General features: G+C 53.6%; 3 protein-coding genes across 3 annotated transcripts; 2 read left to right on the top strand and 1 right to left on the bottom strand.

Annotated features, from left to right (window-relative positions):
- Positions 1-121: 121 nt before the first annotated feature.
- On the top strand, positions 122-8,508 carry KVR01_012593 (uncharacterized protein; the record flags this gene model as incomplete). The annotated part of the gene is made up of 9 exons (XM_044788200.1): positions 122-1,610; positions 1,785-3,224; positions 3,274-3,610; positions 3,664-4,382; positions 4,511-4,830; positions 4,893-5,475; positions 5,534-6,995; positions 7,053-7,444; positions 8,495-8,508. The coding sequence occupies 9 exons, from the start codon at positions 122-124 to the stop codon at positions 8,506-8,508; spliced, it is 6,756 nt and encodes a 2,251-aa protein (XP_044638404.1).
- A 3,173-nt stretch (positions 8,509-11,681) lies between these two features.
- KVR01_012519 (uncharacterized protein) lies at positions 11,682-13,117 on the bottom strand. The gene is made up of 2 exons (XM_044794924.1): positions 12,781-13,117; positions 11,682-12,716 (listed from the first exon to the last, which is right to left on the bottom strand). The coding sequence occupies exons 1-2, from the start codon at positions 13,008-13,010 to the stop codon at positions 11,861-11,863; spliced, it is 1,086 nt and encodes a 361-aa protein (XP_044638330.1). The 5' UTR covers positions 13,011-13,117; the 3' UTR covers positions 11,682-11,860.
- Positions 13,118-13,301: 184 nt separating this feature from the next.
- KVR01_012666 (bifunctional ATP-dependent DNA helicase/ssDNA endodeoxyribonuclease DNA2) lies at positions 13,302-18,973 on the top strand. Its single transcript, XM_044782990.1, has 3 exons — positions 13,302-13,494; positions 13,589-15,085; positions 15,148-18,973. The coding sequence occupies exons 1-3, from the start codon at positions 13,450-13,452 to the stop codon at positions 18,595-18,597; spliced, it is 4,992 nt and encodes a 1,663-aa protein (XP_044638477.1). The 5' UTR covers positions 13,302-13,449; the 3' UTR covers positions 18,598-18,973.
- Positions 18,974-19,269: the final 296 nt, after the last annotated feature.

Raw genomic sequence — 19,269 nt, 5'->3', positions numbered from 1 at the left:
AGCACCACCACAAAACTCGACATCTTCTCTGGTCCATGCCTCTGTTGCTGATTTCCAGAAATTCTGCTCCTTACCCTTTGCATGTTTTTCATTTCACTTTCTGAATCTCTTGATATCCAACATGTCCCTCACTGGTCAAAACACAAAGTCAACAGACGCTGCCAGAACCGGAAGACTCGCCCGTCTCTTTCATAGCGTCCTCAATGGGAACAGGAAAGTCCAACATGCCAATGTGAAACTTTTCTTCGAGGCTGCGCAAGCCCAGCCAACACCGAGTCTCTGCGTCGAGGCTATCGTCGCAAGCAAACATGGCATCGAGGCTCTCCACCAGGCTGTCCGCGTAGACCTGTCAACCTCTTTCATGTGCACACAGACACTGCCGTTCCTTGCCTACCTGGAAGACGACCAGTTGAAAATGCTCGCGGACGGCCAAATCCTTCAAAGGGCCCTTACGGCCATTGCCAAGCCGCCCACCTTCTGGAATAAGGTTGTTGCTGCCTCCCAGAGCGGCGCTCTAGATGAAGAGGCGTCCAGGGTCTTTGCGTGGTTCTGCTTCGAGCTCCTCTCACTACCCGAGGCCGCGGATGTCGACGTCTTCGCAGATGTTTCTTCAATAGCACAGAGCAGGCCATTCATCGAGGCATCGTCACCAGAGATCCGTAAGATAGGATACAAGATACAGCACCTCTTGCAACTCCGAACGTCTCCGACCAGCAACTCCATTGATGGCCATGGCCCGGGTGGAAGGCACGACAACGATTTCGCGGATTTCAGAAAAGTGGCAGTCTACCCGACTACAGATGAGTTCCTTTCGAATGAACGACCTTTTTACCGTCGGGCCAGAGATGTGTTCGAGTTAGGCATGTCGGAGCGAGCTGCAGCCCACCTGGACAACACGTACCGCCTGACAAGAGAGGACCTCTTGGGAGAGCTGAGGAACGACTGGCAAATTGCACAAGGCCGAAAGAGCGGGAGAAGATCCGCTCTCACTCTTCGCAAGCTCTGGCCGGCTTTCTTGGAGCTAGGCAACGAAAAGGCTCGGAAAAAGTGTTCCCTTGCACTCCGATGCTTTGCAGGCCTGGAGGATCTTGAGAGGAAGCAGCCGAATGCTCGAAAGAAGTGGCTCGAGGACAACAGGAACTACCTTCGCCACCAGTCCTTTGGTGCTCTGTACCGAGGACATGAGATCTTTGGATTCGCTTTTGTTGATCGCGATGTCGATGGTCTGATCGAGTCTCCTCCGGTGGTGATATTACAATTCACCGACGACAAAGCATTACGCAAGGCCCTCTTGGCCCTGAAGATGATGCAAGACATCATGTTCACACTTGTGGACACGCCTGTGTTTGCGTACGAGCCGGTGCTGGAGCGTCTGAAGGACATGAAGGAGCTCCCTCTGCACGAGCAGCTGCTTGATGCCTCGGGAGCTAAGGATGATCTTGTGCCGCAGCCACTCATACAACATGTTGTTGAGCGTCTTCAGTCGAGCGACGCAAAAATAACGATTAGAAACGATCTTTTCAAAAAGGCTTTCCAGCTGGATCACTCCCAGCGGCAGTCTCTGATCAATGCCCTATCCAGGAAGGTCAGCGTCATTCAGGGTCCTCCAGGTTCGTGACCAGCCTCTCTTGATGTTCCTGAAGTTTGTGAAATACTCCTTCTTGAAAATTGTCTACTCACAATTCCATTGTTTTACATCCCATTCTTGGCTGTTCCTACCACTGAAGATGCCTGACGCTTCCCGAGCCATTTTCGAAGCAAAGTGTAACTGACCAAGGCTACAGGCACCGGCAAATCATTCATCGGTGCGCTTGCAACTCACTTTTTCATCCAGCATACGAGCTACAAAATCCTCGTCATCACATACACCAACCACGCCTTAGATCAATTCCTCGAAGACCTTCTTGATCTCGGCATTCCAGAAGAGTCTATGGTTCGACTAGGCTCTAAGTCTACCCCGAGAACTGGTCCTCTGCTTCTCTCCAAGCAGCAATCCGGATACCGTCGCACCGAAGGTGCCTGGGCTGTCATTGATGACTTGAAAGATGACGCTGCGGTACAGAGTACGGAGTTACGAAACGCCTTCACTAGCTACCAGCAAGCACATCCAACATTCCGCGACATACAGGAACATCTAGAGTTCTCTGAGGACGATTCACACTTCCATGAGGCTTTTGTAATTCCAGCCGACAACGATGGTTTCAAGAAAGTCGGCAAAAAGGGCAAAGCGGTCACTGAAGACTATTTATACAAGCGCTGGGTAGGTGGCCAGGGGCCAGGTATCTTTGGAAAGCATGCTCTCAGAAACCACCGATGCGTTTGGGACATCGACGCTCCCCTGAGGGCAAAATACATTCAGAAGTGGTTCTCGGCTATTCTCCAAGAGAAGGTGGGATGTGTTCAAGAGCTCGCCAGGCAGTACGATGCTACGCAAGAGCGGATGGATGCCCAATTCGACGAGAAGAAAGTGTCGATTCTTCGCGAAAAGCGTATAATTGGATGCACAACCACCGCTGCTGCCAAACATACCAAACTGATCACTTCTGCACAGCCAGACATTGTGATAGTGGAAGAAGCCGGTGAAATTCAAGAAAGCCACATTCTTACGGCACTGACACCATCTGTCAGTCAGCTGATCCAAATCGGAGATCATAAACAGCTTCGTCCGAAGGTCAACAATTATCAGCTCACAGTTGAGAAAGGAGACGGATACGACCTGAATCGATCCATGTTTGAGCGACTGATTCTGCAGGGACACCCGCATACCACCTTGCGAAAACAGCATCGCATGCATCCGGATATATCCCTCCTCGTAAGGGAGCTCACGTATCCAGATCTGGAAGATGACCCCAAGACGTTGACCCGTGAACCAATTCGCGGTGTCGACGACCGCGTCATCTTCGTCAGCCACGGTCACCCTGAGCTGCACAACGAGAGAATCTCCGATCGACGCGACCAGGGCTCCAAGTCCAGCAAAGAGAACGGTTTTGAAGCTAGCATGGTCTTGAAGACCGTCAGATTCTTGGCTCAGCAGGGTTATGGTACGAAGAATATGGTTGTTCTGACGCCGTATCTCGGCCAACTGCGTCTCGTGAGAGACATGCTCATGGATGATGTCGACCCAGTACTGAGTGAATTGGACTCGCACGAACTCATTCAAGCAGGCTTGATGACCAGGGCCGCTGCCAAGGTCGACAGGTCACCGCTCAGAATATCCACCATCGGTGAGTTCTCAAATCTCCGCAAGGAATTGATCACAGCTGACTTGTGTAGACAACTACCAGGGGGAAGAGGCCGACATCGTCATTGTATCCCTGACGCGAAGCAACGACAATGGCGATATTGGATTCCTTGCAGCACGTGAGAGACTCAACGTTCTTCTCTCACGGGCGCGCAATTGTCTCATCATGTTTGGGAACATGGAGACCTACATGAGCAGCAAGAAAGGGGCGGATACTTGGAACCCATTCTTTAAGCTGTTGAAGGCCAACAATTGGATCCATGATGGGCTCCCGGTTAAGTGCGAGAGGCACCCTGAGAGGAGATTTCTTCTCAAACAGCCTGATGACTTCGACATGCGCTGCCCCGATGGAGGATGTACAGAGCTGTGGTAAGTGGTACAGTCCGCCCGGTGAACTCTTATTTTGCTGATGAATATTAAAGTAACGCCCCTCTTAATTGCGGACTACACAATTGCACGATGTGCTGCCATCGTGTGGATGATCATTCCAAGATGCCATGTCCGCACCAGGTGGAGAGGTCCTGCGACAGGGGCCACAAACTCAAGATGCTATGTCACATGCGGAATGACAAGTGCCGCACTTGTGCAGAGGAAGATCTGGAAACAGAGAAGAGGGTCAGGAGAGACCTGAAGCTTGAGGCCGAGAGGCAGGCCCGCGAGGCTGAATATAAGAGAGACCTCGCCGAGATCCAGGACGAGATTGATCATGAGCGGCGTATCCTCAGGTATCGCAAGGACAAGGAAGAGCAACAAAAAACACTCGTCCAACAGCGAGCGGACCTTGCCGCTCTCAGGGAAACTGCAGAGCGCGTTCTCAACATGCCGGAGTCACAAGCGAAGCAGGGCATGCCTGGCTCGTTTCCCGGTTCTGACCCTGATCCTCCAACCCCACCGACTGATGGAGACTCTTCCGACAGTCTGAAAGATCTACCTGATGGGGCAGCGCAAGAGTGGGGATATCTCAAGCAGTATGAGGGGGCCAAGAGTAAGCCGCTGGATGAGTTGATGGGCATGATAGGGCTCGAAGAAGTGAAGTCGGAGTTCCTGTCCGTCAAGTCGAAGGTTGACACGGCTATCCGACAAGAGATTTCGCTTGGGAAAGAACGCTTTGGGTGTTCCATGCTGGGTAATCCCGGCACCGGTAAGTTCAAACACAAGGCTCTTGATCTTCTGGGAGTGGCATTTTGCCGGGAACACTCCGCCGAGCGAGCAGAACATGTCCACCTTCAAATCCCTTGCCTTTCACCATTGCTGAATGTTTCTTCCCAGGCAAAACAACCGTCGCTCGCATCTATGCTCAATTTCTCACCTCTCTCGGCGTTATTCCCGGCAGCTGTTTCAAAGAAGAAACTGGAGCTAGTCTAGCCAATGCTGGGGTATCCGGCTGTAAGGCTATCATAGACGAGATCCTGGACGACGGCGGTGGTGTACTCTTCATCGACGAAGCTTACCAACTCACTTCCGGAAACAATTCTGGCGGCGGAGCCGTGCTGGATTACCTCTTGCCAGAGGTCGAGAACCTCAACGGCAAGGTGATCTTCATCCTTGCCGGCTACAGAAAGCAGATGGAGAGCTTCTACGCACACAATGTGAGTGCACCTATGAGTCAATGTTCTGAGGCTGAGAGGATAGTAGTTGACCGGTTGAGCAGCCCGGGTTGCCGTCAAGATTTCCCATCGAGATGAAGTTTGAAGACTATACAGATGAGGAATTGCTGCGCATCTTCGAGCTGAAGATGCACAAGAAGTATGATGGCCGCATGAAGTGCGAAGACGGTCCGAGAGGTCTGTACTCTCGGATTGTGACTAGAAGGGTGGGCCGCGGCCGAGGCCGAGAGGGCTTCGGCAATGCGAGAACAATTGAAAACACCTTGGCCGCAGTCAGCTCACGCCAAGCAACCAGACTGAGAAAAGAGCGGCGTGAAGGCAAAAAGCCAGACGACTTCTTGTTCAACAAAGAAGACATCATCGGCCCTGAGCCAACGGAGGCGTTGACAAAGTGCAAGGCCTGGAAGCAGTTGCAAGGCCTCTTTGGCCTCGAGTCTGTCAAGGACGCAGTCAAGTCCCTTGTCGACAGCGTCAAGCAGAATTATACCAGGGAGCTTGATGAGCAGCCACCCATAGAATATTCTCTGAACCGTGTGTTCTTCGGCAACCCGGGAACAGGGAAGACAACGGTGGCTAAGCTCTACGGGGCGATTCTTGTGGATCTTGGTCTGCTTTCCAAGGGCGAGGGTGAGTATCCCTGTCATGACCAACTGCCTCTCTACTATGTTGCTAACAATGTGTCAAGTGATCATTAAGAACCCTTCTGACTTCGTCGGTGCGGCACTTGGTGAATCTGAAAAGCAGACGAAAGGCATACTGGCCGCTTCTTTGGGAAAGGTTCTGGTAATCGATGAGGCATATGGGCTCTACGGCGGCCAAGGTTCAACGGCGGATCCCTATAAGTCAGCAGTCATTGACACCATTGTCGCCGAGGTTCAAAGCGTGCCCGGAGACGACCGATGTGTGCTACTGCTCGGATACAAGGAACAGATGGAGACCATGTTCCAGAACGTGAACCCCGGTCTCAGTCGTCGTTTCCCCATCGCCTCGGCCTTCGAATTCGAGGACTTCGACGACGAGGCCCTACGCCAGATACTGAATCTGAAGCTGAAGAATCAGGGCTACCATGCTACCGACCAAGCCAAACGCGTGGCAATGGATATGCTTGGTCGAGCGAGGAATCGACCCAATTTCGGAAACGCCGGAGAAATCGACATCTTGCTCGATGCAGCGAAGGCAAAGAAACAGTCGAGACTCTCACGCAAGGAGACCTCTTCCCCGTCTACCCTCGAGGCACCAGACTTTGATGAAAATTTTGATCGTGCTGAGCGGGCTGAAACCAATGTTTCCATGCTATTCGAAGGGACCGTCGGCCAAGAGGACGTTATCACGAAGCTGCAGGGCTACCAAGAGACAGTCAAGACAATGAAGTCCCTGGGTCTGGATCCCAAGGAGGACATACCATTCAACTTCCTTTTCCGAGGGCCACCTGGCACCGGGAAAACGACGACAGCCAAGAAGATGGGCAAGGTCTTTTACGACATGGGATTCCTCGCTACCGCTGAGGTCGTGGAATGCTCAGCGACAGATCTGATCGGCCAATATGTTGGCCAGACTGGACCCAAACTGCAAGGGAAACTTGACACAGCGCTGGGAAAAGTCCTCTTTATCGACGAGGCATACCGTCTTGCCGAAGGTCATTTCGCCAAAGAAGCCATGGACGAGTTGGTGGATGCGGCGACCAAGGACAAATACGTCAAGAAATTGATCATCATTCTCGCTGGCTACGAGAAGGACATCAACCGCCTCATGACAACGAACCCCGGGCTTACTTCCCGTTTCCCGGAAGTCATCGACTTCCGACCTCTGCAGGCCGACGAGTGCGTCAAGTTGCTCTTACATTCTTTAATGTCACGCAAAAGCCTGCTCTCATCTAAAAAGAAAGTCGATCTTGACGTTTCCGTGTTGCAGTCGCTGGAAGAGTCCTTGAGGGTCAAGCTCAATCATTTGTTCTCGGAGCTCGCGAAACAGGAAAGTTGGGCGAGTGCTCGCGACGTAAAGACTTTAGCAACAAGCATCTTCAACGTCGTTATTAAGGACAGGAAAGGAATTGAAAAGGGCCACTTGAGAGTTCCTGGAGACGTCATCGTGGCCGAGTTGACGAAGATGTTGCATGAGCGAGCGAGCCGGAGCGTGGATCAAAGCAGGCAATTTCCATCTGTGCTCGACCAATCCGCTTTTCAGATGCCCCCACCGGCAGGGAGGCCGAACATCAAGACCCAGACCACACATTCTGTGACGAGCAACCCCTCGGATCCCCCAGAAGACAAGGAGGGCCCAAAGAAAAAGCCGACTGCTATCAAGCAGGCGAAGCAGGGCTCCAAGCGAGAGGCAACACGGGATGCTGGGGTCAGCGATGAGGTATGGGAGCAACTCCAAAGGGACAAGAAGGCCGAGGAGCGACGGGAACAGGAGTATCAAGACCTGCTCAAGGCACAGCGGTCTGCATCTGACGAGGCAAGGGACCAGATTGTCAAACGGTTGCTCGAAGAGGAGGAACGCAGGCGGAAGGAGGAGGAGGCGCGGAAGAAGCTCGAGGCAGGGGGGGTCTGCCCGGCCGGATTTGCTTGGATCAAGCAGGCAGGGGGTTATCGATGTGGAGGTGGATCCCACTACCTGTCCGACGATGCTGTGATGCAGTTGTAGAAGTGCCTGATGGGAGTCTGCATGCGATTCCCCCTCCCTTGGGCACGTGCCGAACGGGGGAGGTTCCAGCGCCATAGTCACTGGCAGCAGAGGAGGATGAACACATTGATAAAATTTACGGAGGCCTGTTAGTTAGTTGTCTTCAAGGGCCACAATATGCAATGCCAATGGCTGTGTGCAATTTAACAAAGAGATCGGAGATTCGCACTCGATCTCTGATCTCTTAATGAAATAACGGGTTTGTTCATTGGTATTCCAGGCCCAAGTCTATCTCGTACCCAGCCATCGAATGTGCCTTAGAATTCCCACGTGATGACAAGAACTTGTCGCTTATCCTACATTGGCGAGAGCCGAGGAGATTAATCAGTCCGTCAGGTATGAGACCGAGCATCCTTTGTTATACAAAAGCAGCTCATCTTCGCCAGGAAATTGGTCCGGCGAAGAGAGTAGACATGATAAAATCGTGTGGTGGTGATACACGGGTAAGCGCGGTTGATGGGGTGAATGTTGAAGGTGTTGCCTATGCGCCGTCCAGGAGGGTGCATTATAGTGGAGGGGGCCTTTTAGGCGCGGTATAGTAGAAGAACCGATGCTTCCTCTTCCTGAAGGGAAAGGAAGAGTCCAGATGTCATCTTTGCAAACAAAGGTCGTCTGAAAGAGAGTGATGTCAAGTCGTATGCACAATTGGCACACGACTGAGTAAAGTTCTGTTGGCTGCTGGTGGCATTAACGGCAGCGTAAGGTGGCAAGAAAGCATGAGCGCTCAGAGACTCAAGCTAGCCACCTATGAGGTTTGGCGGGTATAGAAAGAGGATGTGCACGATTGGTGGCAAGTTCCAAGAATATTTTTGTGGGAAGGACGTGAACCAAGATAGGCCGTATCACACAATGTTTCGTCCCTTCGATGGTCAGGGCGACCCAGGCGACCCAGGCGGCTCGGGCTGATCAGGCTGCTCAACAGACGGGGTGGGCTGCGAGGGCGAGGAATCAGTAGGAGGAGTCTCAGGCTTGTGAGAGAGGCCGTCCCCGAAGATTTCCTCGGCGGAAAAGCCGCTGAAGTTGAAGGAGCTGGGCATCTTGAACATGTTCTTGTCAGGTACCGCAGAACCGTTGCTTTGCTGGGGTGCAGGAGGCACATTCTTCGCACCAGTGGACGTCGGTGGTTTGGCAGGGAGTTTCTCCCGTAGATGAGGTGGGGGGAAATTAGAAGGGCCCGAGGTCTGAGTCCCGTTCTCGACGTAGTAATGAGTGCGTTTGTTGGCTAGCTTCAACTTCAACAATGCAACCTCAGTGTTGGACTTTGAGGCAGCTGCCTTGCGGGCCTTCCTCTCAGCCTCGAGCGCTGCTTCAGCTTGTTTACGGGTGGCATTCTCAGCCTGAAGGCTCTTTTCGGCTGCCTTGCGTGCCTCTTCCTCGGCCTTGAGCTTCGCTTCAGCTGCCTTGTGGTCAGCAGATTTCTGCTTGCATGCGGTCTTCATCTTCGTCATCTGCCTGTCAAAGGACCTCTTGGTGTGGTCATACACCTTTCTCTGTGACTCGTGGCGCTCCGCTTTCTGTTTCAGTTGAGCCTCCAGATCTTGGATGTACTTCTTCTGTGACTTGATGATCTCATCACGCTCCTGGAGCTCCTTCTTGGGGGGCCGACCGTCTTCCGTCTGTGATGCGCGGAGTTCCTCGAGCTGCGTGCTGAGGGTTTTTATGTCATTCTCGAGACTCAGGATTCGGGCTATGAACCACTTGCAGTCCTCATCCTTGGCGTCGAGTTGATCTTGACAGCTCGCATGTGCCTCCTGAATTGCGGTGAGCTGGTCGTGTTTAGCTCCCAGAGATGCCATAAGACTTGAGATAGTGCGCCCGTGACTCTTGAGACGCTCTGCGGATTGCGCATCTGACTCTTTCTTCTCCTCAACTGCGAAATCCTTCTCTTTCTCGAGGCGATCACCACGCTTCTTTTGGTCTTTGGCCTGGTTGCTCAAGCCGTCGATCTTCGTAAGTAGTCTCCGCTTCTCATCATCTTTGTCCTTGGCTTCCTTGTTGAGCTTTGCATTCTCCTCCTTCAACTTGGGCACCTCAGGATCTGCGATGTACCGAATGATTTCCTCAGGAGGCGGGGCAGGAGGGGCAGCAGGGGGAGCAGGAGGAGGTACTCGGAGCTTGAGTCCAATATCAACATTGTGAGCGAACACGACGAAGTTGCCGATGCAGTAGAGCAGGCCTGTTGACAAGATGGCCAGCAAGGCGAACCCGCTCACCACAAGATTTAGAACAGAGTTGGCGATTTCCTCACAGATTGTGGCCCAGGTTTCCCAGAGCTTAAGAGAAAGGCGTGCAAGTAGTACTTTCAAATTCATGTTCTTCTTAGGTCTTGGTGGGAGACGGTCCGCCACTGCTTGCACGCATCGCTGCAAGTATCGCCAAGGCAGACGCATCGAGCTCAGAATAGCGGAATTGGCAGAAATAGCAGAAACGATAGCGATGAGGATCATGGTGGTGATGGTGCTTGTTGCCATGATGAGCAAGACTGTGCTGGGGTTTCCGGAGGCGTCTTGAGGAGGCGGACAGTATGCAATGTCCCACGGAAACGAATCGTAATGTGAGCCATAGCGAGGGCAAGGACCAGGCTGATGACAGTAGGTGATGCTCTCAACCGACGGCCGAGGAAGACGGGGTGCATCTGCAGAAAGCAAGAAACGACATCGCTTCATCGCCTGTCTGAAAAAGTGACGGCCGGCATTGATGAATGGAACAAGAGCCTCCTCGGTCGAATTCTGAGCAGCGTGGAGGTGCTTGATGGCTATGACACGAGTGCGTTCGATGAGGGAATAGTCGAGATGGATACTCGTGAGAGTTCGGCGAAAGAATTCGTCGGAATGGTCGGCCGCAGAGGTAAGGAACGAACCAAGAGCGGACATGATTTGAGTTGAACCGAATTGCGAAACCACGACAGCAACAATGGCACAGAACGCCATTGCCGCGAGGGCGAACGATACAGCGCGACGCATTGTCTTTTGCAGTAGATTCTAAAATTAGCAACCGAAGTCAACTTGCGGAGTAGGTGAGAATGGACAAGGCCACAGGACAGGAGAAGTATACTTACTGCGACTGGGTGACGAGGACGGACTATAGGTAGGTGTTTATTTGTTATCGCCAGCTTGTCTCAACTGGTGCTGCGGGTGGGGCAGAGAATGTTGTGCGTAGTTCGGAAGATTCTTCAGGTCGATTGGATGTAGACGAAGGGAATGGGTTGAGGGAAAGGTAAGAAAGAGCAGGTTGGTGTGTTGTCGGCCAGGACCAAACGCGCCGTTGCTGTCCTGTCGAGGATGGAAAATGGAGCAGTGCTGCCTGGCGACGTTTGCACTGACTGTCAAGTTGGTACCAGATGATAATCCAAATGAGCAGAAGACAGAGGTGGATTGGGAATGGAGAGTGAAATAGATCAATACTCAAACTGGACTTGTCGAAATGGGGTGTTCTTCCTTGAAGGGGCCCAGATTTGTTGCTCTGCAGAATCTGGAGTGTGGTTGTTTTGGGAGGAAGGAAGACAGGCAGGCAGCTCTGGCAGACGTGCAGGTCTTTACAAGACGTCTACGGTGAGCGTTTGCCAGTGCATGGCGTTGGCAGGTTCGGTTTTGATTCACTGGGACTGGGTAACGGATTTATTCACCCCGGCCATTGAGACCTGTGCTTTACATGCAGTCCTCGGCAACAGGAACAGCTCCAGCGCCTTATGTACAAGTACAAAGCCATTCACGCAGAATGGGTATCCCACAATCGATATATTCAGGAAATTCCCGTTCACTTCGCCTTCTGAGTGTAGCTGGGGGCTCGAGGACTGGACAGCACAGGCAAACTTCTCACACAAAGCTATTTACACTCTTCATGAGCTGGCAATGGCTCAAGCATCAGAGAATTTAAATGAGGCCGTTCGGTAACATATACTCTTCGCCCTTACTGACCTTGAATATCAAGTCCAGTTCACAGTGTAAACATCTACGGCGCTCAACATCTACAGGCTGACTTGTCTCAATGCATAGTCCGATCAAAGTAGGCACGATGTAAGCAACATTGGGCAGCAGAGCAAATTAGGTAGCCATGCAGACTGTGAAGTGAGACCGGCATCATCAACTCTTTGTTTTACTTGAATATTCAACCGTTCATCATAAGAAAGAGATCTTAAGCCTATCGACCCCAAGTGCCATTAATTCAAGAGTGACTACCAACAGTCAATTATCTCTGACCGGACCAGAATACGGCAGCCAGCACCATGTCATTAGAAATCACGATGCTCGAAGTACAGGGCATACGATATGAATTCACATGACAGTGGCTCACATGATGATGAGGTACTATCGCTACGTACGCCGCCTTAACGGCCTTGGCCTCGCCGCTCTCTCTCAAGCATTTCGTCGAACTCCTTCTGAGCCTGTTTCGCTGCGTACACTTTCTCTTCAGCCTCTGTTGGATAGGTGTAGGATGTTCCATCTTGGGCACCCCGGGAGGTCATCTCATCCTGGCGCTTCTTTGCCCAGGAGCCCGGCTGGCCGCGTGCGGCTTGTGCTTGGCCCCGAATCCTGTCCCAAGCGGAACCGCCTTGTTGACTTGAACCTTGGGGTGGATAGCTGCTCTGTTCCGATGGTGCTACAGGCGAGGCATCGTCGAACACGTATGATTCCTGGTTGTATGAATCCTGCCGCCCGGCCTGTGAATTCTGTGTCGCAGTCCATGGCCTTGGCGAAGGCGTTGACGCTGCCTTTTCAGGTTGTTCTGAGCTCGCCCAGCCGACTGATTCTGTTGCTGGAGCTGGATCTTGCCAGCTCTGTTGTGGAAATTGCTGCTGCGGTTGCATGGGAGGCAGATTCGGGATATTGGGCGGCCGCCCGCCTCTCATTGCGGCGCCTGCACGACGGGCTATCTCCCTCCGATAGGCCTCAAGCCTGTTATCAGTGCCCGAATTGGCCGAGTACACGGATATTGCATAAGAAGTCACAAAAAGACTGATCACAATCTTGCTGGCAGCGTACCACGCGAATACCCGCGTTGCTTGCCATGCTAAATGCGATGCTCTACCTTCGGGTAGGCCGGGAAACTTTTGGGAGTTGAACTTTGGCGGCTTTGGGGTGTAGAAGGGGAAGCCAAACGTGGGACGCGTAGTCCGCTCCATTGCAAATGTTGCTGCTACCGCAAGTGGCGACGTATATGCGGTGGTAATAACCAGTTTTGCACTGATGGATGGGTCGTATGTGAGCAAGCGAAAACACACCCTCCCAAGGCGGGGCAGACACGTACAAGTGGTGTGACATGGCATCCTTTTCAGACTGTGTGAGTTCTCTCCCAACAGAGGCCGAGGAAGTCATGACCTTGGCTGCGACTCTTGTCTTCAGGTAGTCGGATGTCTTCCCAAACAAGGGGCCCCAGAAGGGCATCGTCGGGAGGGCATCGTAGTTGATTCCGAGGCTGTCTGCGTTTCTGCGGGCAGACTCCAGGGGGATGTTGGGATCTCCATCAAGTTCTGTCATGGCTAGGGCTGATAGAATGTCTGGGCAAGCTGAAGTCAGGTTGGGTCAGGCGACGTGATGGGGTGAGGTGAAACTGGGGGGCAGCTCCGAGCCAAAAAGGGAACGTCATTGAGGTTGGGTCCAGATGAGGTGAGGGTCCAGGTACGGAGTACCTTGGCAGCTGGGGTAGCTCGTGCCACAGTTTGGGAGCGCCACAGTGGGCCGCCACTGCAGACCCCTGCAAGCACATCAACGCGGCAGCGCGGCCGTACCTGACCAGACGCGAGCAACGCGTCTGGACGCTCGTTCCCAGGGCAATCGACTTGCACGCCGACGGGTCCACCAACATCTACCTGGCCCACCACTGTACTCCTCCTCCTCGTCGCTCGAAGCCGACAGGACGTCCAATCATTGCGATTGGGAGAATATCGTGGCAGTACCATGAGTCCAATTAGTCGCCATGCCTCTTTCCAAGTCATTCTCTGAGCAGTCCAGATTTCCAAAGGCAAGTAAACAAACCACACCCGTCCAACAAGTGCATCTGCGTCAACGTCTATTTGAACTGCAGGCCTGGTCACTGACTAGACGAGATCCAACAGCAACGACAGGCTCAATGGCAGAGAGCAAAGTCTCACTCTGGCGCCATCCCCTCCAAGCCGCCAACTCGGCCACCTGCCCCCGTCTCCGCCACCACAAAAAACAAGCTGTCCAAGTTCCAGTTCCACAAACCACCCGCTGAACAGTCTGATATTCCCCCCAATCTTGCTCCCATATCGGAGGATCAAGACACGCCACCGGCCGGCGGCGGGACTACCAACCCTTCGGAAAATGCCGATTCCAACAAGGAAAACCTACAAACAGAGGGGCAGGATCCAACCGACTCGAAATCCTTCTCGGGCCAGCAGAAACGTGCCGCAGTGACGCCCGTCAGCAGGCTGGCCTGGCAGGATCTCATGGGTGTGGACGATGCCGACAAGCATGAGGAAGACACCTCCCCTACTGAACGCCTACTCTGGCATAACGACCCGGACGATATAGTCGATATGATGTCGCCCCTAGTGCCGCGTCGGGGTAAAAAGCGTGCCCGCAGCTCATCGCCCCTGTCCTCTCCAGCCCGTGAAAAGTCACGAACACCCGTTGTGAACGTCAAAAAGCTCAAGAAGGCCTTGAAGTCGGAGCCTGCAGACCCGGCTCTTGACTTGTGGGATCGCTTTGCCGTCGGAGGGGCAACAGACAGCAAAAACGCATTGGGTGCTACCAACCCAGCCCTTGCCCACCTGATGGTGTCATCTTCCCCTCGGCCGCCAAAGGATGGGAGTCCCAACCACGCGGAAAGCAGTCTGAGAAGAGCGATAAGCTGCGGCTCTCACTGGCCAAAACGCCGAAGGGTTGAAAGTGCATCCGAGTCCCGGCCTGTCAAAGACATTGCGAGAGATGCCAAGTCCCAGATGGTGTCAGCTCTGCTTGAGACGGTCAATGGCGAGATAAGTAAGACTGAGCGCACAGAGGAGGAACACGCGGGCATGGACTCGCCGTCACTCAAGAGGAGACGATCCCCAAGAAAGCAGATGCCACACCCGAGCCCAGCAGTCTCACCCCAACAACCTAAGCTTCAGTGTGCAGCGTCACCGCAGACGACTCCTTCCCGCGACGGCACGAAGCGTCGACAGAGAACACCACCTTCGGATTATGGAGATGATGATTTCGACGACGATACCCTCTTGGAGCTCGATGTTTCTGTGCTTAGCGGGCAGACAGAGACTAGAACTTTCTCAGGAGCGGCGGCGACTCTCGCCGAAAAAGATGTGCAGGAGGCCGGCGAGCAATTCTCAAAACAAGCAGCGACTTCGGATGATGAGTTTGATGATATGGATGACGATTTACTGGCTGTGGCGGATGACATCGTCAGGAAAGCCGATCCAACCTTAACACAACAACCCGCTCCACCTCCCCCGCCCACTACAGTCCCATATGATGGCGGCACCGAGGACGACGATCAGTTTGGTGATGACTTTGGCGGGGACTTTGACTTCGAAGCCGCAGAGCTGGCTGCTACACAGACAGCTGGTGGTCAAGCCGATTCATCATTAATGCCCGTACGTACTGTCTGATAGCCAACCAATAGGCAATAAACAAGCTTGCTAAGATACACGAGTAGGTGAGCCATAAGCCAACCGCAATCCAGCGGTACCTGGTGACCAATGTGCTTGAGAACACGTTCACGGACGAGCGTGGGCGAGAAGCACCGGAGGCAATCCTGATTGTCCAAGCCGAGAGATCAAAGACCACAAAGACCGTCCGCCTCCGAGGGGACTGGGTCGACACTCCAGTTCATCCCAAATCGCATGTACATATTATCGGCAGCTTTGGGCCTGATGGCCAATGCGTTGTCGACAACAACCAAAACATCCTGATCCTCCACCCGGACCAGCTGATCTCGGCCACCGTTGTTGCCGACTCGTTCAGTTGCATGCGGCGGGCAGTCTTACAGGATCGAGTGAAAGCTACCAGTGAGGCTTCTGCACCACTTGTATACGGCACGATCCTGCACGAGATCTTCCAAGAGGCGCTTGTGGCGAACAGATGGGACCAGGCTTTTCTGAACAACGTGATCGAGAAGACGATGAAGAAGCATATCGAAGACTTGTATACGATCAAGGTCAACTTTACCGATGCGCGGGAGCATCTATCCTCGAAGATGCCTGAGCTACGAGGCTGGGCCCAGAAGTTTGTTTCGTCGTACCCCAAGCCAGATGCAGTTGCCCATGGCCGGAACAGCGACAAGTCGAGCATATGTGTGAGCAAGCTACTTGACATTGAGGAACATGTCTGGTCACCTTTATATGGCCTAAAAGGCAACATTGACGCGACCGTTCAGGTCACTGTCAAGAATAGGCAGGAGAGCCGGACGCTCACTGTTCCGTTTGAAGTCAAGACTGGCAAGAATGTCAGCGAGAGCCACCAGGCCCAGACAATGTTGTACAACTTGCTTTTGTCGGATCGATATGACATCGAGATCGTCTACGGCATCCTATACTATATGGAAACATCGCTGACAAAGATCATCCCTGCCGTACGCCACGAACTTCGCCACATGATCAAACAGCGCAACCAGCTCGCAGTCTACATTCGCGAACGCAGTGTGCAGCTTCCGCCGATGAAGAACAGCAAGCACGCTTGTGGCAAATGTTACGCCCAGAACTCGTGCTTCACATATCATAAACTCGCCGACGATGGAGATGGGGATTCAAGTGGTCTGCAGGAGAAATTTGATCAGGTCGTGAAGCATATGACGCCAGTTCACAAGGAATTCTTCCTGAAGTGGGAGGACTTGCTGACGAAGGAGGAGAAGGAGAGCCAGAAGCTCCGGCGGGAGCTGTGGACGATGCTCAGCGTGGAGCGTGAAAAGGTTGGCAGGTGCTTCGCCGACGTGATCATCGAGGAGGGCTCAGCCTCGGAGGACACACACAGTCAAAAGATCAACCGCTTTCACTACGCGTTTATCAAAGAAGACGCAGCACCTGGGTTCTCTTTCGTGGACTCCCAGATCGCGGTGGGAGAGCCTATTGTCGTATCGGACGAGCAAGGGCATTTCGCCTTGGCCCTCGGCTACGTCACAGCTGTCAGAAAACAGCGGATCAGCGTGGCCGTCGATCGGAGGCTTCACAATGCCCGTATTAGGCAGCCTGGATTCGACCAGAAAGACAACCAGGTCTACGCCAGCATCATGGAGGTTGTCCCCGAAGGCGTGCCCTCTGAGCAATCAAAAGGCAAGATCAAGGAGCCGCCGATTCGATACAGGCTGGATAAAGACGAGTTCAGCAACGGGATGGCATTGGTCCGAAACAACATTGTGTCAATCATGACAAATGTACACTTCGGGTCTGAGAAAATTCGCCGGCTGGTTGTGGACCTGGAAGCCCCTACGTTCAAGACAGCGGCAACACAGTACACCATTTCTGATAAGGACAGCCTGAACGTCGACCAAAAGAGGGCCATCGAGAAGGTTATGAGTGCTAAAGACTACGCTCTTGTTCTTGGTATGCCCGGCACTGGAAAGACGACAACTATAGCCCACATCATACGGGCATTGGTCGCTCAGAAGAAGAGTGTCCTGCTTACCTCTTACACACACACCGCAGTTGACAACATCCTTCTTAAGCTCAAGCACGACGAGATTCCTGTGCTCAGACTTGGTGCACCTGCCAAGGTCCACCCCGAGGTCCAAGACTTCGCCATATTGGCAGGACAGCCCAAGGATACCTTCGAAGAGATCCGCAGTGCCTGGCATGATACACCCATCGTCGCAACTACTTGCCTCGGCACGAGCCACGCCATTTTTAACGAGCGGACATTTGACTACTGCATCGTGGATGAAGCGTCACAGATCACCCTGCCGATTTGCTTAGGCCCTATCCGCATGGCCCGCACATTCGTCCTCGTCGGTGATCACAATCAGCTGCCGCCTCTGGTCCAGAATGAGGAGGCCAGGATCGGTGGCCTGGATATCAGTCTATTTAAGCTCCTTTCCGACACCCATCCCGACTCTGTTGTCAACCTGGAGCACCAATATCGGATGTCCGAGGATATCATGACGCTCAGCAACACTCTGATCTATGAGGGCCGACTGAAATGCGGGACTGAAGAGCTGCGACTGCGCAAACTCGATGTGCCAAACATGGACGGTCTGCGCAAGCACCACCACGACGCTACGACTCTTGCGTCCTCCCAGACGAACTCGTTCTGCACAGGTGTTGGTGGATGCTGGCTGCGCGACCTGGTGGACCCCGAGACCCGCGTCAGCTTTGTCAATACCGACGACCTGCCATCCTCGCGGGAAGAAGCGAAGGGGAATCGCATTGTCAACCCGTGCGAGGCTCGTATCGTCGTACAGCTCGTTGATTCTCTGCTCAGTGTTGGCGTCCCGGCCTCCGAGATTGGCGTGATGACGCACTACCGCTCTCAGCTGTCACTGCTCAAGCACGGCCTGCGAGGGCATGGCGCCAACAATGGGGGTATCGAGATGCACACGGCGGATCGCTTCCAGGGCCGGGACAAGGAGGTTGTCATCCTGTCTCTGGTCAGGTCGAACGAGGTGTGCAGCATCGGAGACCTGCTCAAGGACTGGCGGAGGATCAACGTCGCCTTCACCCGCGCCAAGACCAAGCTGCTCGTCGTCGGGAGCCGGAGCACTCTCAAGGGAAGCGGGTGCGAGGAGATGCTGGCACGGTTCATCGGACTGATGGAGCAGCGGTGCTGGATCTACGACCTGCCGCCGGATGCGCTTGACGGGCACTACTTTGAGGATGCCGGTACCCAAATCACGGCGACGGCGGCGACGGCGCTGGGTGGCAGCCCAGTCGAGAAGGCCAAGAAGCAGCTGAACAGCACGGGCGTCCTCTGGAGCGATGCTGGCACGAAACAGACTCTGCTACCGCCGTTCAAGCAGCCGAAGAAGAAGATTATGGGAGACAGCCAGGGCGGAAAGGAAAATCAACCACCGCAGAGAGCGGGGACGAGGAGAGGGAAGATTGATGAGAAGGTATTGCTCAAGGGGAAGCCAAATCTGGCCAATATTCTAAGCGACATGACTGGGAATACTTACTAGGCGTTGGATTACATGGATTAAGGGGCTCAACAACGAGGTTGGGCTGGTACACACATGGATATGGTCAGGGGCGGTTTGGTCTATTGTATCTCTAGGATTACAACAGCATTCGTCCTGCCCACCGAGGCCCAATTTCGAGGGAGGCTCGGTGTTGCTTTTTGCTCAATACTCGCGGGCTCTCCTGTAGGGCTATATGATGCAAGGAGAGCCATGAAACATATGGCTATTCAGGTAGAAACAAGATCAGAGCCTGAATTCCTGCCCTACGGGATTATTACCGAGGTGGTCGAAGTCGTGATCAGACGCCCGTTCCGACATTTCTCGATCTTGGCTGTTCCAAGTTTCAGCCGTGTAAGACGATTGGCGCGGTTCTCGGCGACTACAGTGGCATTTTGGCTTGCGCCTCGGTCAGGCGGGCCCAGCCAAGTTGACTGACTGACTCTACTCCCTCCGTACTGCTATCAGCCACTCCCCAACGTTTCTCCGACCCGGGGGCCAAGGATGACTCAGCCTGGCACCGTCCCAGCTGCCCAGCTGCTTTGATTGATTGACTGACTGACTGACTCTGCTGTGTGGGGAAACAAGAGCTCCTTGCCCCCCCTCTGAAGTCAAGCGACTCCCCTGACCGACCTTCGCCAAAGACCGCCGCGGGCAAGTCCGAGCTTCACCCGC

This window comes from Diaporthe batatas, assembly GCF_019321695.1.
Source record: "Diaporthe batatas strain CRI 302-4 chromosome Unknown Contig00020, whole genome shotgun sequence".
Lineage (NCBI taxonomy): Eukaryota > Fungi > Ascomycota > Sordariomycetes > Diaporthales > Diaporthaceae > Diaporthe > Diaporthe batatas.
This window is presented reverse-complemented; position numbering and strand designations above follow the sequence as displayed.

Excerpts from the sequence above, each read along its gene's own strand:
- KVR01_012519 (XM_044794924.1), bottom strand. The coding sequence starts at position 13,010 with ATGACAGAACTTGATGGAGATCCCAACATCCCCCTGGAGTCTGCCCGC. Across the intron at positions 12,717-12,780 it reads GATGCCATGTCACACCACTT|TGCAAAACTGGTTATTACCA; the intron begins GTACGTGTCTGC and ends CCCATCCATCAG.
- KVR01_012666 (XM_044782990.1), top strand. The coding sequence starts at position 13,450 with ATGCCTCTTTCCAAGTCATTCTCTGAGCAGTCCAGATTTCCAAAG. Across the intron at positions 13,495-13,588 it reads AGCAGTCCAGATTTCCAAAG|CAACGACAGGCTCAATGGCA; the intron begins GCAAGTAAACAA and ends GAGATCCAACAG. Across the intron at positions 15,086-15,147 it reads CCGATTCATCATTAATGCCC|GTGAGCCATAAGCCAACCGC; the intron begins GTACGTACTGTC and ends ATACACGAGTAG.